General features: G+C 40.2%; 1 protein-coding gene across 2 annotated transcripts in view; it reads left to right on the top strand.

The window, feature by feature from the left end:
- Nucleotides 1–18233, top strand: part of LOC309384884 (dynein axonemal intermediate chain 2-like) — an 86063-nt gene that overhangs the window by 14431 nt on the left and 53399 nt on the right. Inside the window, exons 8-15 of one of the 2 annotated variants that reach the window (XM_081938727.1) lie at nt 2097–2236; nt 3039–3161; nt 6365–6588; nt 9706–9841; nt 11209–11355; nt 12000–12227; nt 14181–14225; nt 17208–17343. In XM_081938727.1, coding sequence (XP_081794853.1) covers nt 2097–2236; nt 3039–3161; nt 6365–6588; nt 9706–9841; nt 11209–11355; nt 12000–12227; nt 14181–14225; nt 17208–17234 — 1070 coding nt within the window. In that variant the 3' untranslated portion in view covers nt 17235–17343. Of the gene's footprint in view, nt 1–2096; nt 2237–3038; nt 3162–6364; nt 6589–9705; nt 9842–11208; nt 11356–11999; nt 12228–14180; nt 14226–17207; nt 17344–18233 lie in introns of those variants that run through there. The other variant, XM_081938728.1, reaches the window with a different exon arrangement.

Genomic DNA, 18233 nt, shown 5'->3' on the forward strand with positions numbered 1-18233 from the left:
TTTTTTCCCCTGCTCCCACCCCCCCCACCACCTTCCTACTGGCTCCCGCAGCCTCATGGCTCCTCCAAAGCACGGCAGAGGAGGAGGGGGCAGGGGTGACGCGGGGCTCAGCTCAGGTGCTCTGAGCGGAGGGTGAGACACCGCTGCCACGCGCGGGGATGCCAGCTGGAGCTTTGGCGGCTTCACCTCAGCCGCAGCGCTGGGCGGCAAATCCGGCAGTGCTGTTAGAGGAGGAGGAGGTGGAAGCAGTTATTCCGGTGGCGGCGGGGGCTTTGGGGCTTCACAACTACTGTCAGTCGCCCCGTGCTCATCAAAACAAGTCCGGGGAGGTCCTTTGCGGGCTGCCAGTTCTAGCCGCCTGCAAAGGACCTCCCCAGCTTCCGGCCTGTGGCAATAGAAATCACTGTGCGGCAGTTGCAAACTGCTGCGCGGTGTTTTCTTGCCATGTGCGCGGCCGCACAGCCGCGCACCTTAGAGGGAACATTGGTTTCCAGGTGTATTTATCCATGTGCTGGAGAAGGAAATCCCTGACAATCTGAGCAGCACCTAAGATTTGTTTCTGCTGGCACAGCACTTGATCAATGTAATTCTCATCAACCACTCTAACTAAAGAGCTTTCCAAAAGGAAAAAAAAAGTTTTTGCACTCTGCAAACCTCCCCAAAATGGCCCGTTTCTCATGAAAATGGGCCCATTTTTTTCAAATGAAAGGCATGAATAGACTTGGGGAGGGCTCACAGAGTGCTCCTGGGGGTTGGGGGCCAAAAACGAGCAAAAAACGTCCCATTTTTCACAAAAACAGCTCCATTTTCTGTCAAAATAAATTGTATGCATAGCCTTATGGAGGCTTATAGAGTGCTGCTGGGGGCTGGGGGGGCAAAAAACGGTCCATTTTTTGCTCAGTTCTGCCATCCCCAGCCCCCAGGAGCTCTGTGAAAGCCTTCATAAGGGTATGCACGGCCATTTTTGTGAAGGGGCGGGGCTTCGGGAGGTAAAAAATGCTGTATTCGATGTATAAGACACATTAGATATGTCATATTGGCACATCTGGGAAAACCTGAATCTGAGTTTCCAGGTTTCCCCACCCAAATGAAAGTTCCAGTCCCTGCCCAATCCATACATGTCTATCACATGGTCCAATCAGGCAACCGCCCCAACTGGAGATGCCTCCCAGTCACACCACTCCAAGTGCAGGGCAAGATGTCCTTGACTCTCTGAGAAAGGAATGTTATTTAGACTATACATCTCCCATACTCCATATAATCCTCCCTCTCATTTTCCCTCAGACTAAATGTGTCAGGTCTGAAGGCTCAATGCAAAAGATGGCTTCCAGGCCTGACACTTGTATTAACATAATTTTTAAAGGAAGATAGCTGAGAGGCAGCTTTAATAATGCTTTTTTTTTACACCCTGCTCTCTTCCTTGCCATCTTTGTTAATTTAAAATACATTTTAATGTTGATATTTATTATTTTAATATTTAGTGTTTTATCTGGTTTTACTTGGTTGTAAGCCACCTCGAGTCACCTCTTGGTGAGATGGGTGCCATATAAATTTAAGAAATAAATAACAGGATTGAGAGTGGGTAGTAGAGAAGAAAGGTGAAGATCATTCCTGGAGTCTGCTCAGCTGAGCTCTTCATGCCATCATCGCTGCTACTGATCCATCAGGCTATTTTCAAAGCTGTGTGAAGAGGACGCTTCCAGGATTTTTCTTTCTGTGAGGAATCGTGGTGGCCCAGTGCTTAGAATGCAATACTGTAGGCTAACTCACTGCTCAATGCCAAGAGTTCGATTCTCACTGGCTCATGGTTGACTCAGCCTTCCATCCTTCCAAGGTCGGTAAAATGAGAACCCAGGCTGTTGGGGGCAAAATGCTGACTCTGTAAACCGCTTAGAGAGGGCTGGAAAGCACTGTGAAGCAGTATATAAGTCTAAGTGCTATTGCTATTTACTGTATTATTTACTGCAATTTTAGCTGCAATTGTTTGTATTACTTGCAAGCCATTTTCAATTATTTTTATTTTAAAATAATTGCAATGAATAAAGTAAAAATGAAACACTAATAATGTTTCTCAATTGTCTTTCATTATCTCTCAGCTTACTGGGACACCCGGAAAGGATCACTACCCGTGGAATTAACTGCAGTTGAGCTTAGTCATCGAGATCCTGTGTATAATGCCATCTGGCTGCAGTCAAAAACAGGAACCGATTGCTTCTCAGGCTCCACTGACGGACAGGTTACAATGAAGAAAGCTAGGCATAGATCATGTGGCTTGTCACAATTGCCTGTAACGTAATTGGTAGTCTTTTAATCAGAAAATAGGTGCAACAATGGTTCCTGAGCTCAGAGAAATAGGAGCCAGTTTGATTTGCAATAGTTTGACTCTTCGCCCTGTTGTTTTAAAAATAGCTTGTGCACTTATTATTCATTACATAGTCTTGGCTAACTCGGTGACAAATGACATTTGTTAATAATTTGATCCCAGCATTTTATTATAATTTGATAAATTATCTACAATACCAGTGTCTAGGAGAATCTAGATGATTTGTACACACCAAGTGCAGTAAATAAAGTTTCTGTGTCTTTATCCATCACATATTTATTCAGCTATGAAACATTAAATTTTCACACAAAGCTCTGAGCTGGGAGAGTAATAGCAGAATTTAGAAATAAAGTAAAAACTAGAGTAATTGTTTAGCACATAAAATACTCTAGAATAATTGTGGGATATAAAGCCACATTGGACATAGTTTTATACAGTCGATATTCCTTAAAGTTTAGACTGCTGAAAATGTGAATTTAAATATATCTATGATGATAGTTAAATAATTAAACCAACCTTAAAAGCAATAGGCTACAATAATTTCAGCTTCCAACCTAGTTCCAGATGTAAAATTGAGTAAATCAATAGGTGGGTACAGGATAGCAAACAATTCTCATGCAATCACATTGTTGCCGCCTCAGTTTAAGCTACGCACATAAACATGGGCCAGTTCAAGAAATCAAATAGCAGTTAACGTGCATTTCTCTTTGGCCAGGTTTTGTGGTGGGACATTCGTAAACTATCTGAGCCCACTGAGACACTTGTTATGGATATCAGTAGAAAAGGCATCCTAGAAAATGCTTTAGGAGCCATTGCATTGGAGTTTGAGCCAACAATGGTAAGTATTTGTTGGATATTCTCTATGTTTTCTCTGAAATCTTTCATTGGTTCTTAGGCTTTGGATGCCAGTAGAATATCCATCATAATTCCTAGCTTGTAGTAAAAGCATAGGTGACTAGAACAGGAATATATATATATATATATATATATATATATATATATATATATATATATATATATATATATATATATATATATATATATATATATATATATATATATATATATATATATATATATATATATATATATAAAATCCTTGAGTGAAATTGCAATAATGAAAGCTCTGTTCTTTTTTCCTTTGAAAAAATAAATAAAATTGAATTAAGATTAAAAGAAAAGAAAATTATATGAATTGGTAGCAAGTCATGGAAAATCATGATTTCGTAATAAGGAATATTGTGTTCATAATAAAGAATAGCATGCATTCAATAAAGAATATTGTGTAATCTTGCAAAGCAAGATTAATCAAAAGAAGCACTGCGATCTAGTTTGGTTTGTCTTTGATTTCCAAACCCTCTTCATTCAATTTGCCTTGTTCGGACTGTGATAGTTAAAACTAAAAAAAAAACATAAGTGCAGGATAGAAAAATGTCCCAATGAACTGGTATGGATTGCTTATGAGAGAAATATTTCAAAGCTGAGGCTTTCAAAGTTATTGAAGGAAGATAAAATTACCCTTGTATTTTTAATGTTCTATTAAAATAACACAATATTAGAGTCCTACAGAACAATATGAAAAAGGTAATTTCACAGTGTTGACACACCATTAAACATAATTTAGCAACAGCAATGTAAATTCTTCTTAATATTCATTCTGTCTGTTAGTATTGTATAGTCCAATATATTGTAGTAAATGTAGTATTCATCCATGGTCAAATGGAGGTACTATAAACTAAAATATATTTCACTTGTTCATTTTAATTATAAAGAAAGGCAGATATGTTATCTTCAGACTTCAACATATATATTTCTCTGATTAAATATTGTCTACCAAATCCTGATGTGAATATAAACCACATGCTTTTATTTACATTGCTCTGATCTTGCTGCTCAGTAGACAAAAACAAGATATGGAGTCTTTACAGCAATTTCTGTTTTAGACATTGACTTTGCAAAGAAAGATTTTCAAGTTCATTTAAATAAATCTCCAATTCAGGCCTCATCTCAACTTTATTTTATTCAGATCCTGCAAGGTTCTCTCTTCTACCACACTTGACTTCCAGTAAATCTAAACATCTGTACGGTCCAGTCTTTACTCAATCCAAATCTCTCAGGCCTGGTCCTTCCCACAAGTTTTTTGTTTACAGCATCAGAAACTAAGGATAGCAATATGTGTACTAATATCTTAAAGCTCAACAGAAAAAATGTTTTGACTATAAATTAAGTATGAAATATCTTATAGTATTTTAAGGTTTTAAAGATAGAATAAATTAGTAGTGTGATATAATAGTCAGTCATCTCAAATTTTGATTATCCACCAATATCTCATTGCTTATATTGGTTTTAGATGGGTAGTTTGTTCCTTTTTGGGAAGTTTTATTTGTCAAGCAAATAGAAGTTCCAAACATGTACAGGTGAAACTCAAAAAATTAGAATATCGTGCAAAAGTTCATTTATTTCAGTAATGCAACTGAAAAGGTAAAACTAATATAGAAGATAGACTCATTACATGCAAAGCAAGATAGTTCAAGCCTGATTTGTCATAATTGTGATGATGATGGCTTACAGCTCATGAAAACCCAAATCCACAATCTCAGAAAATTAGAATATTGTGAAAGGTGCAATATTCTAGGCTCAAAGTGTTCCACTCTAATCAGCTAATTAAGCCATAACACCTGCAAAGGGTTCCTGAGCCTTTAAATGGTCTCTCAGTCTGGTTCAGTAGGAATCACAATCATGGGAAAGACTGCTGACCTGACAGTTGTGCAGAAAACCAGCATTGACACCCTCCATAAGGAGGGAAAGCCTCAAAAGGTAATTGCAAAAGAAGTTGGATGTTCCCAAAGTGCTGTATCAAAGCACATTAATAGAAATATATGTGGGAGGGAAAAGTGTGGAAGAAAAAGGTGCACAAGCAGCAGGGATGACCGCAGCCTGGAGAGGATTGTCAGGAAAAGGCCATTCAAAAGTGTTGGGGACTTTCACAAGGAGTGGACTGAGACTGGAGTCAGTGCATCAAGAGCCACCACACACAGACGGACATGGGCTTCAAATGTCGTATTCCTCTTGTCAAGCCGCTCCTGAACAACAAACAACGTCAGAAGCATCTTACCTGGGCTAAAGAAAAACAGACCTGGTCTGTTGCTCAGTGGTCCAAAGTCCTCTTTTCTGATGAGAGCAACTTTTGCATCTCATTTGGAAACCAAGGACCCAGAGTATGGAGGAAGAATGGAGAGATGCTTGAAGATGCTTGAAGTCCAGTGTGAAGTTTCCACAGTTTGTGTTGATTTGGGGAGCCATGTCATCTGCTGGTGTTAGTCCACTGTGCTTCATTAAGTCCAAGGTCAACGCAGCTGTCTACCAGGAGATTTTGGAGCACTTCATGCTTCCTTCCGCAGATGAAGGGGATGCTGACTTCATTTTCCAGCAGGACTTGGCACCTGCCCACACTGCCAAAAAAGCAACAAAACCTGGTTCAATGACCGTGGGATTACTGTGCTTGATTGGCCAGCAAACTCGCCTGACCTGAACCCCATAGAGAATCTATGGGGCATTGCCAAGAGAAAGAAGAGAGACATGAGACCGAACAATGCAGAAGAGCTGAAGGCCGCTATTGAAGCATCCTGGTCTTCCATAACACCTCAGCAGTGCCACAGGCTGATAGCTTCCATGCCACACCGCATTGAGGCAGTAATTGCTGCAAAAAGGGCCCAAACCAAGTACTGAGTACATATGCATGCTTACATTTTTCAGAGGTCCGATATTGTTCTATGTCCAATCCTTGTTTTATTGATTGCATGTAATATTCTAATTTTCTGAGATTGTGGATTTGGGGTTTTGGGGTTTTGTAAGCCATAATCATCACAATTATGACAAATCACGGCTTGAACTATCTTGCTTTGCATGTAATGAGTCTATTTCATATATTAGTTTCACCTTTTAAGTTGCATTACTGAAATAAATGAACTTTTGCACGATATTCTAATTTTTTGAATTTCACCTGTAAATAATCTGTAACTTTTCATTGGCCTTCCACAGCCAACCAAATTCATGGTGGGAACAGAGCAAGGGATTGTAATTTCTTGTAACCGCAAGGCAAAGACACCTGCTGAAAAAATTGTCTGCACGTTCAGTGGCCACCATGGCCCCATCTATTCTCTGTCAAGAAATCCTTTCTACCCCAAGAACTTTTTGACCGTTGGGGATTGGACAGCACGCATTTGGTCAGAAGAGAGCAAAGAATCATGCATCATGTGGACTAAGTAGGTAACTCTGCAAAGCCATTCTTTTTCATTTAATTTATTTATAGTTCATATTTCTTAACTGCCCCTCCTCCTAGAAGAAGGGCTCTGGGTATGTATAGTTTAATCAGTAAAATTATACATTATAATCAGAATAATTTAGGATTATTATTGTTTTTAATTATAAAACATTTAAAACATTTAAAAAATGAAGTATTCCAAGATGAGGGATTAGACTACAGGTGCTTGGGGGGAGATGTTCTCATGGGGCCAACCATCCCTATGGTTGTGTGGGGCCCTGTGTCCCCATGCAAGGCTACTCAGCCAAGTTTTGACCCCTTTGTAGAAGGCCAAGAAATTGGGGGCTTTCCTCACCTCTGAGGGCAAAGTATTCCACAATGCAGGGGCAGCAGTATAAAAGGCCCTCTTCCTAGATGCTGTCAATAATACTGATAACCGAAAGCAAAAGGCAGGTAAAATATTTGTTTCACCTACGGGCACTTTCTATAAGAATATCAAAGAGGTCTTAACATTTTATTCTTGCATAGTTTTTTGTGGATCCCAGCCCATCTGATAAAATGCATTGAAATTCATTCGCAAAAACATATCTAATGACACATTTTTAACCACAAAGGTGTTATTAGCATCTTCATATGTGAACGTGTTTCATATAAAATGCAATGTGATATTAAATAAAAAGTAAAGTGGGGAACTGCTTGCACTGAAGAGCAAAGTGAAGCAGTCCTTACATTTTCTTTATTTATCTAACTTATAGAGGTGCCCATTTCACGTGCAAGTGACACTGGGCAGCATATAACAAAGCTAAAACAATAAATATTTAAAATAAATTTCGTCAATAAATATTAAAAGCATTTTAAAAACTATAAAAACAGTTAAATGGGAATAACAAATGGAGATGTCTGTAGTAATGCAGCCGCCTCATTAGTTCCCCATCCTTTGGGGTTTCCAGTTCTGATAGTAGAGGCATCTAATAGAAGTTCTGCAGAACCGGTAGCGGATATTTTGAGTAGTTCAGAGAACTGGTAAATACCATCTCTGACTAGCCCCACCCCCATCTATTCCCTGCCTTCTGAGCCCCAGCTGATCGGGAGGAAATGGGGATTTTGCAGTATCCTTCCCCTGGAGTGAGGAGGGAATGGAGATTTTACAGTATCCTTCCCCTGCCACGCCCACCAAGCCACACCCACAGAACCAGTAGTAAAAAAACTTCAATCCCACCACTGTCTGATAGCATAACTTTGTTTTATATACATTCCTATTTAAAGGGAAGAAGGCATATTGTAGAGGCATTACGTGGAGGTTCAAAGCAAAGTATCCAGCTTAATCCATGGAGCAAATGAAGAAACTATTTTTTAAAAAAATAGCCAATTCTGAGTTTCACTTGAAAATTCTTCATGGGTAGGAAACGGAACAGTGAGACCAGCAATTAAATTTAGATGGATTCTATCTGCCAAGTTAGATTTAAATAAAGAAATGCTTCTTTAAGTAAAAATCACAAGCATGTGTTACAATAACAAAGTGAAATCTGCAAAAGTAATTAACACATTAATTGTAGTGTGAAAAGAGCTGGTAAAGAAGAGATAATTTCTATTTCTCACATTCCTTAATTTCTTTCTATTTCTGATACGTTCTGCTTTTTCATTACTCCCACCCCTCATCCTTTATTACAGTAACTAAAAAGAAGAAGGTCCTGTGTTAGGAGATGGTAGGTTGTGAGGGGGGGAAATCATATCACTTTTTTTTTCACTGTCCCAGAACAGCTTCCCTTTTGTCTGAGCAGTAGTCATATAATCCTTTTTTTAATCACAGTACATTCTGGGCTCAGAGCCACCAGAAGTCTCCAACTTTGTATCTTCTTCACACTGGTCCATTGTCTCATAGGTTGACTGAAGCCTAATCCCTACGGCAATCATTTTTTCAATCTTCTGTTTAGAAACCAGAAGTCCAGGCTGAGGCGGGGGGGGGGGGGGGAGGAGGAGGGGAGGCCTCCCTTCCAAATCAAAGCTAACCATTTTGCTGATTTCATGAATTGAAACTCAGGGTTACAGACATTGAAATGCTTTGGATGAAGAACTTTTACAACTATTCTGTCAGAAATGTTTTTGTTTACTGAAAACACATGGAAGGCTATTGTTTTATATAAATTTCAACACTTCCAGTTAGGAAGAACTGACGGCACTAATGGTTTGCCCTTCTATCCAAACCTCTCTCCTCCCTGCCTCCACTTGGTATTACATAATTTATTGGTTGTTATTTAGCATGTTCTGCCTCATTCTCTTTCTCACTTTTCTCATATCCGCACCCATAGATGATGCACATATGCACATACCATATATGGTTGGTTAGATGAAAGGAAGAATGAATAGAATATCTTCCTCTTTTCTCCTGGGAGAGCAGATGACCCCAAACCTGCATGCTTTTTATAAACAAATTAAAACCATCTTGTTTAAATGTGCTTTTTGGCTGATAGTTGACTTTTGTTACAAATTTTACCTTTTTAGTTTTTACACTGTATATTTTATCTTGCCATTACTTACCGCAGGATCTCTTAGGATTAAGGAGAGCTATAAATATCGGGAATAAAGAAATGTCTATAGAAGTATTTGATATAGGTAAAGCTCGACTTAACGAACACAATGGAATCCAAAATTTATGTTGCTAAGCGAGACATTTGTTAAGTGAATTTTGCCCCATTTTACGACCTTCCTGACCACAGTTAAGTGAATCTGGCTTTCCAATGACTTTGCTTGTCAGGTGATCATATAAATCCTGAGACACTGCAAAAATCATGAGTAAATTGTCAAGTGTCTGAATTTTGATCACATCACCATGTGGATCCTGCAATGGTTATTAAGTGTGAGAAACAGTCATAAGTCACTTTTTTCAGTGCCTTTGTAATTTCAAATGGTCACTAAATGAACTGTTGTAAGTCAAGGACAATATGCAGGTATTTCAAGCTCAGACCTCAACATTTACAAGTACGCATGTACTTTGTACAAAAGGACTTACAAGTTGCAGCTATCTTAATTGAATCATTTGTAATAGAAGAGAACAAACATTTACTTATTTAGAGTATTTCTAGGCCATCTTTCAAAGTAGGAGTATGTTTTCCGGCAGATACCATATGGCTTACCTCACAGATGCGTGTTGGAGCACAACTCGACCAGCTGTTTTCTTCACTACTAAAATGGATGGGACCCTTGATGTTTGGGACTTCCTTTTCAAACAAAATGATCCTACACTCAACCTGAAGGTAATTTTAGGACATGGAACACATGCCTTGCCCCACAAGTTTCTGTATCCCGATCTTTTTGTTGTTCTTCTCTCTTAAGTTGCATTAATTATCAACTCATACTACTGAGGTCATTTTGCTGGCTCTGTAGGGATTCATGCCCAGTACATTTGTTTTGATGCTGCTGTACTGGCATGTCAATCACACAATTTGCCACTTTCTCATTGAGGTGAAAATTTGCATGAATGAAGGCAAATATATGTGTCCCACGATAATGTTGGAGGATCCTATCTTGGTCAGTCACCAGGACTCAAGTTGTAGTCTTCCAGTCTTTCAGACTCTGAAGATGGGCTCCAGTACACGTGCAAAAGCTCAAAAGACTAAATTTCCGGTCCCAGCAAAATTGGATCCTGAAAATTTTGAAGCCCAGTGTGCATCATCATAACTGAAACTAGCCCTGTTTCATATTTTAGTAAGGGTGTGCGTGCTTTAAAGTTTCAGTGTAAGACTATTTGCAAATAATGATAATCACTGCTGAAATAGAAATGTCAATTTATAAATCTGTGGTTTTTTTCCTTATTTTTATTTATTTATTAAGTGTATATGCCACTCATCTTACTATCGAAAGATAATATAAAAAACAACTTTATAGAAGAAAGATATGGGGAGGGAAACCCATTTTGTTTGACAATTGAATTAGAATAAGATCCGAGGTCTTCAAAACAGGTTGAAATTGCACTCTAGTACTCAGTGCACTAAAGTTAACAGAAAGTCAAATGTCAAGTCAGTTACCTAAGAAGGTGGTGAATTATCCCTCACTGGATATCTCGAAACTGTCAGGGTTCTAAGCAACACCTCCAACGAAAGAAGAAAGAAGCCACTGTGTACAAGCAACAAAGTTCCATTTTATTAGAAATGTCATATCGGCACATCTGAGAAAACCCGAATCTGAAAGTTTCCAGGTTTTCCCCACCCAAGTGAAAGTCCAAGTCCCTGCCCAGCACCCACATGTCCAACACATGGTCCAATCAGGCACCATCCGCAGCTGCAGGGCCAGTCGACATTGACTTTTTGAGAAAGAATGTTATTATGGCTGTATATCACCCATACTCCATATAATCTCCCCTCCAATTTTCCAACAGTAGAAAATGTGCCAGGCCTGAAGGTCCAAATGTAAAAGATGGCTTCCAGGTCTGACACAAACAGAGACTGGATAATTTTAACTAGGATTCCTTCACTGAGTAGGAAGTTGGTCTCAATGGCCCATATGAGTCCTTCTAATAAACATTACATATATTTTATGGTAAGTCTACATGTTGTCTTAAAGATGCGAAACAGTTGATGTGGATATATATTTTTTGCTTCCTGAATTGGTCTCCCCCCACCAGGTTTGCGATGACCCTCTCTTCAGTCTGCGTTTGCAGGATAATGGGCGTTTTATTGGCTGTGGATCCAAGCTGGGCACAGTAACGCTTCTGGAATTTTCTTCTGGCCTCTGTACTCTGCAACGGAATGAGAAGAACCTGGCCTCAGCAGTGAGTATCTCCTGCTTGTCACAAATGGGCAGAGTGCCAGGCAAGCAAACCTCTGAGAACTGGAGTGAGATTGTTCCTTCTCTGGGTTGAATTCTAGTTTTCCATCTATGTATTCTATATCCTTATTTTTTTAAAAAAAATATTGTTAGCATAAATGCCATAACATATGATAGTTCCTAGCCAATCTGGATTGGATCTATAAAAAAAAAGCTAACCAGAATCAGAGCTGATTAATATTTGGAAGAGAAATGAACATTTCCATCTTGCTCCCAAGGGGGGGAAAATGCTATGTGGCTATCAGGTATCAAGTTCGGCCTGAGGAAGCCTTTACTTTTACTGATATAAACTGGCCAAGATAGTCTGTTAACACTGTACTTCAAAAGAATTAAGCCACTGTGTACAAGCAACAGTGTTTCATCAAATTATTGCTTTATGAGCCAGTAAGTGAGCAGCAGATCCCTTCCATTGGTAAGAGTGCTGATGCTGGTGGAATACAAACATTCAATAATATATTATTGGGACAGGCAATTTTCCCACTATCTACCTGTTGTTGGTACCCTGTAGAATAGAAGTGTGTTACTATCACAATAAGTATGGGCAGAACTTAGTTGAATACTTTTTACCTGTAACAATGTGCATCTCAGATGTTTGAGCGGGAGACGAAGCGAGAGAAGATTCTGGAGGCACGCCACCGTGAAATGCGTCTCAAGGAGAAAACCAAGCTGGAAGGCAAGGATGAAGAGGCCAAAGAAGATGTTGAGGAAGAAAAGCCACAGGAAGTTATGAAACGAGTGCATAAAGAGTTCTTTGAAATAATTGAAGGAGAACTCCGGCGCCGGGAGCGAGCTCAAGCAAAATTAAAAATGGAAACGGTAACTGTGCAACTGGTAACAGGAAGCTCGGTGGCAGATGTAATGGGTACAAAACAGGGGTGGGTTCCAGCAAAGACTACTGCTGGTTCGCTCAGGGATGCAACGTGCACGCTTGAGGCGTGCTGTGCAACTAAAATTGCTCTAGCAAAAAACAAGATGGTGGCACCTACAGCGCTGCCAAGAGAACTGGTTCAGGGGCGTGGCAGGCTTGGGTCGCTGCTGGTTCCAACGACCCAGGCCCCCAAGCTACTACCGGTTTAGCCGAACCGGGCCAAATCAGTAGAAACCCACCACTGGTACAAATCAAAACACCAAAAAAGGAAGGAGTGTCTTACAAAAATATTTGTTGGGTGGTACTTATAATGTATTTAATCCCATCTCAGAATGAAAATGGGAAAGGCAATTTCCCAATACTGTAGATCAGGGGTATCAAACTCGATTCCATTGAGGGCTGCATCACGGTTTTGTTTGAACTTGGGGAGCTGGGGTGGGCATGGCCAGCTCAATGTCACTTGTTTCGGGGGCGCCTGTGGAAGCCCGAGTGTTCTACCAGCAAAAACAGGCTGCCAAGCTCCATTTGTGGCTGTGATGGCTTCCTATGCCAGTGAAAACGGAGCTAGGGAGGGCTACTTGTAGCACTCATGAGCTCCATTGCCAGCTGCAACAGCCTCCTGCAACCTTCTGCCAATTAAAGCAGAGCTTGGGCTGAGCACCATTTTCACTGCCAGAGGCACCGTGGGCCAGTCCTTTGCTGTTTCCAGGGCGGCCCCGCGGGCCAGATCTAAGCATCTTGGGGGTCGGATGTGGCCCCCGAGCCTTCAGTTTGACACCCCTGCTCTAGATTACTGTATGATACAGGAGCATTTTTGCAAAGCAAAGGGTAGAACTCTAAAGATAGTCATAATTATGATAACTATTTAATTATATTCTTGAGGAAAGATGAGAATTTGTAGCCCGCGACTTATGATTGGTTTCTTAATAAGCATTTGAAGTTGCAGCGGAGCCAGAAATAAGGTACTTACCACCCAGAATCAAAGTTCCTCCACTATTATGTGACTGCATTTTGGGCACCCGGCAACCAGCCCACTTTTATGGCTATTTGCGGCATCCCACAATCATGTGACCACGATTTATTATAGTTTTTATTTTTGCAAAAACCCAGCATTAACATTCAGTTTCTGACCAAAAAAAACACTCATTGGAGACAATGGATTTGCTTAATGACTGTGGCATTTGCTTAAATAAATTATTATAAATTATTAAATTATTATTATTAAACCATTTTGTAATTCAAATCACACAATAAATCACTTTAAAGCTCAGAAGAACAGGATGTGTTTTGTCCGTTAGCAAAATACAGCATCTAACAAATCCCCCTTTGGGCAGAATTCTAACATCAGGATGCACTCAGAAAAAAAAAACCAGGTTTCCAGTAGGCACTCTCCTGTGCTGCAAACATGAACGGCTTACAATGATGATTTTGGCAACTGTTCATATGAGAGAAGATGGTGTCTCAGTGTCAAAGGATTTATAAAGTTTATAAAAAGCATCAATATGTATCAGCTAAAACTTCATCTCTCTCAGCAAAACTGGAAATACTTTATATTCAATTATTTCTTTGTTCATTTGTTTATGCTTGGCATCTTTGGGAGTTTTATTTAAATTTATGCCTGCTTAAAAGCACCAAATAATGGATTGGCTGGATTTCCCAAAGAGTTAGTTCTGTAATCTGGGTAATGTGTTCTTTAGGTCTCACTAAACAGGGCTAATTTAACGGGGGATCAAACAGGAGGGACTGCAGTCTTAAAATTTGAGCAAGTTCATGTGGGTGAAGGTATTCCTGTAGGCAGTGAGGTTCCTGGCAGCTCAGGAGTAACAAAGTGCTGTATATGAAGAAAAATGTATGGATCAGTTTCATGTTACTTCGTGTATTGAAAATTCTTTATGTTTTAGGAGCGGGAGTTTGAAGATGATGACAGTGAAATATTTCTTCCTAAGGTTGGTATCCCTTTCCACATGTTGTGATGAATCATTCTTCTAATAATTGAGAACTTTCCCTGGAGATCACTCCAAAACTTCTGAAGGACACTATAAGCAGATTATAGATTCTGTTCATGCTGTTTCAAATCTATAGAATAGAATAGAATAGAATACTTTATTGTCACTTTAAATGTACAGTAATCAGCATACCTTAAAATGAAATTTCACTGCATTCAGTTCTCAAAGGATAACCATTATGCAAATACCCACATACACATACATACAGTATATGACAAAGAGAAACATCACAGATTAGTTCGAAAGTATACATACGCATGGCAAAAGAAAAAAGAAACCTGTCAATTTATAAGATGGATGGCATGGGGAACAAAACTGTTACAGAATCTAATAGTCCTGCTAGAAATACTTCAAAACCTCCTCCCAGAGGGGAGAACAGAAAGAAACAAACTGTGAAGTGGGTGTGTGGGGTCTCTAACAAAGCTCTAAGCACATAGCCCTTATAAGCAGTATCCTGAATGACAGGAAGCGAGCTTCCTATAATCTTCTCAGCTGTCCTTACCACTCTCTGTATGGACTTTCTGTCTGAGGCTCTGCTGCCACCAAACCAAACAGTGATGCTGCTTGTTAAAACCTTCTCAATTGTGCCTCTGTAAAAAGTGGCCAGAACAGGAGGAGAAAGATTTGTTCTCCTCATCCGACACAGGAAATGCAAATGCTGGTTTGCACGCTTCACTAAAGATAATGTATGAAGAGACCAAGTCAGGTAGTTAGTTATCTACACCCCCAGATACTAATACTATTGACCACCTCCACAACTGCAGCCTTGATACAAAGTGGAGTATAACTACGCTGTGGCTCTTTCAAAAAAACAAATAACTACAGAAAATAACTACAGAATTTTAGAAGATAGGCCGACTGACCAAATAATAAAAAACTACTTCAAGTAGAATCAATATACTTATGTATCACCCTGATTAGGATACAGACTTGTATCAATCGGTGGTTATCTAGAACACAGGAGACAACCAGCATTGATGATGTTACCTAGTTTGGGTAATGAAAGGTCTGCCAGAAAACAAGCAAGCTCAGAGAGCACTAAGGACCCCACATTTCACACCCTGAGCTACAAATATTCTCCTTCATTGGTACAGGAGACCAACCGTTTGTTAGTAGGTTTGACACTTTTTAAAGTTTTGTGTTAATAGGCAGGACCAGGATTTCTCAAAGCAAGGGGGGAGATTAGGCATGTGAGTAAGTGGGAGGAAAAGAGTGCCATTTAATTGTACAAAATTGATATGTCTGCCCATACACATGTGTATATACAGGCTTATACAGCTACATGTGGGCATAGATGCATATACTACATGTATGGGTTTGTGTGTACAGTTCAGACCCAATATCTTAACTGTTACACTAGATGAGAGTGCCCTCTTAGTCTCTCATTACTGGAAATTTGGTATGAATTGCCTTACAGGTAGTCCTCGACTTACAACCACAATTAAGCCCAAAATCTCTGTTGCTCAGCAAGACAGTCGTTAAATGAGTTTTGCCCCATTTTACAACCTTTCTTGGCCCAGTTGAAACACTGCAGTTGTTCAGTGAATCTTTTGGTCATTAAGTGAATCTAATTTCCCCCATTGACCTTGATTGTTCAAAGCCAGTTGGGAAAGTTACAAATGGTGATCACATGACCCTAGGACAGGGCAGCTATCATAAATACCCACCAGTTACAAGCACCTGAATTTTTTTGTAGTATATTTTTATTATTTTTTTACATTTAAAATAGACAAGCACCTGAATTTTGATCGTGTGATCATGGGGATGTTGCAATGGTCATGTGAAAAACATTCATGAGTCATGTTTTTCGGTGCCGTTGTAACTTCAAACTTCAAACAGTCAATAAAAGAATGGTCAAGGATTACCTATACTTAGTATTGTTTCCATTCTGCCTATTAATATAGCCCCAGTGGTCATTCACGTCTGAACAGCACATTCAGCTAAGTCAGGTGAAACCATCTATACCAGCGATGGCAAACTTTTTTTGGCTCGCGTGCCATAAGTGGGAGGAGCACAGGGGGGTTGTGCACGGGTGTGCCGCCCCCATAATGCAATGCGCACCTCACCAGTGCGCACGTGCGCACTACAGGTGCGACCCCCCCCATTTTTTGCATCCCTTTTTTGCCCTCCCCAGACTCCAGAAGCTTTAAAGGAGCCTGGGGAGGGCAAAAAAAGCCTTCCCCCCCCCCCGAGGGCCTCCAGAGGCTTCAGGGACCTTCAGGAAGCTTCCCTGGAGCCTCCAGAGGGCCAAAAAATACCCCTATGAGCAAACCGGAAGTGACTCCTGGTTTGCTTGGAGGGTCGTTTTGAGTGCTCTGGAGGCTTCAGGGACCTTCAGGAGGCTTCCCTGAAGTCCCCGGAGCACTTAAAACGACCCTCCGAGCAAACCAGAGCAAGTTCGTTCCTGAACTTCCGGTTTGCCCATAGGGCTGGTTTTTTGCACTCCGGAGGCTTCAGGGAAGCTCATGAAGCCTCCGGGGGATGCGGGGAGGCTGTTTTCGCCCTCCCCAGGCTCCTATGAAGCCTCAGGAGCCTGGGGAGGGCGAAAAATGGCTTTAAAAAAGAGTGAACTCGCATGCCTGACAAATGGCTCTGCGTGCCACCTGTGGCACGTGTGCCATAGGTTCGCCATCCCGGATCTATACAACATCAAAGGTAGTGTTATCTAAGGCTCCAGGTATTTCATTTTCCAGTGTATTGCTGCTCACATTTTCAAACAATTTTCTTTGGCAACTCTCACTTAAAAGATGATAAAACCATTTGTGGCTTCTAATTTTTTTTTGGTGGTGAGTTTTTTTATGATGGAAAATTCAGAAAAAAATTGTGACTAATCTAGAACTCAAAACATGGTATTTCCTTTTGATAGGTCATTATGATTAGTAAAAATTTGGGAAGTGAAATAATTCTTTTTTTCCTCTATAGGATGAAAAGGAAGAAGAGGAGGAGTGAATGTTGTCTTACCTTCATGAAGTTTTCATTTCCTTTGGTGCTTTACTTTCTCTCTTTGTTATTTTTTTCTACATAAAAAGTACACTCAATAAAAGTAATAACATTTGTACTTTTTTTCTCCTCCATTTACTCTTAATGGGAGCCAGCAAACTTAGCTTTAAATGTCTCTACCAAGGAAACACACTAATTCTTAATCTGAAAGGGGAAAAAAATAAAAACAAGGTGTAATTAGTCAATTGATCAGAAAGCATCCACATGAATCTACACCCCCCCCCCCCCATTGGTCCAAATTCATACACATACAAAATAGGAAAACAAGCTAGCGCTTCTGAATTGGGGTGGGGTGGGAGAAAAGAGCAAGCTGAATATGTGTCAGCTATGTGATTATAATTGTTCTAGCAGACTTTCTATTCCAGGGATCCTCAAACTTTTTAAACAGGGGGCCAATTCACGGTCCCTCAGACTGTTGGGGCGGCCCCGGATTGGGTGGGTGGGCGTGGCTAGGTGATCATGTGACTGGGTGGGAGTGGCTAGGTCATGTGACTAGGTGAGTGGCCAATTTAACAGTCCATTAAACAATGCACACAAATTAAACTTTAATTTGTTTTGCTCCTGGGGGTGTTTTATTTGCTTTTGTTTGCATGTTGCTCTTTTGGTTGACTTTTCTTTTTACTAGATAGTTTTTTTCAGTTGCTTAGGAGTCTAGCGGAAACTCAGGAAACTCAGTTTTGCAACAATTCTTAAAATAGACAAGTCTCTCTCTGTTTCTCTCTCTCTTTCTGTCTCTCTCTCCCGCCTCCCCATCTCTCACTCTCTCTTTCTGTCTGTCTGTCTGTCTGTCTGTCTCTCTCTCTCTCTCTCTGTCTGTCTCTATCTATTTATCTATCTATCTATCTATCTACTATAAGGAAGGTGAAAAATGGGCCCAGGTTTTGGCCTCCTGGGGCTTCTGTGTGCCCCGTTTTTCACCTCCCCCACCTCCAGAAGCATTTTGTAGGC

This window comes from Natrix helvetica (assembly GCF_964273705.1).
Source record: "Natrix helvetica genome assembly, chromosome: 1".
Classification (NCBI taxonomy): domain Eukaryota; kingdom Metazoa; phylum Chordata; class Lepidosauria; order Squamata; family Natricidae; genus Natrix; species Natrix helvetica.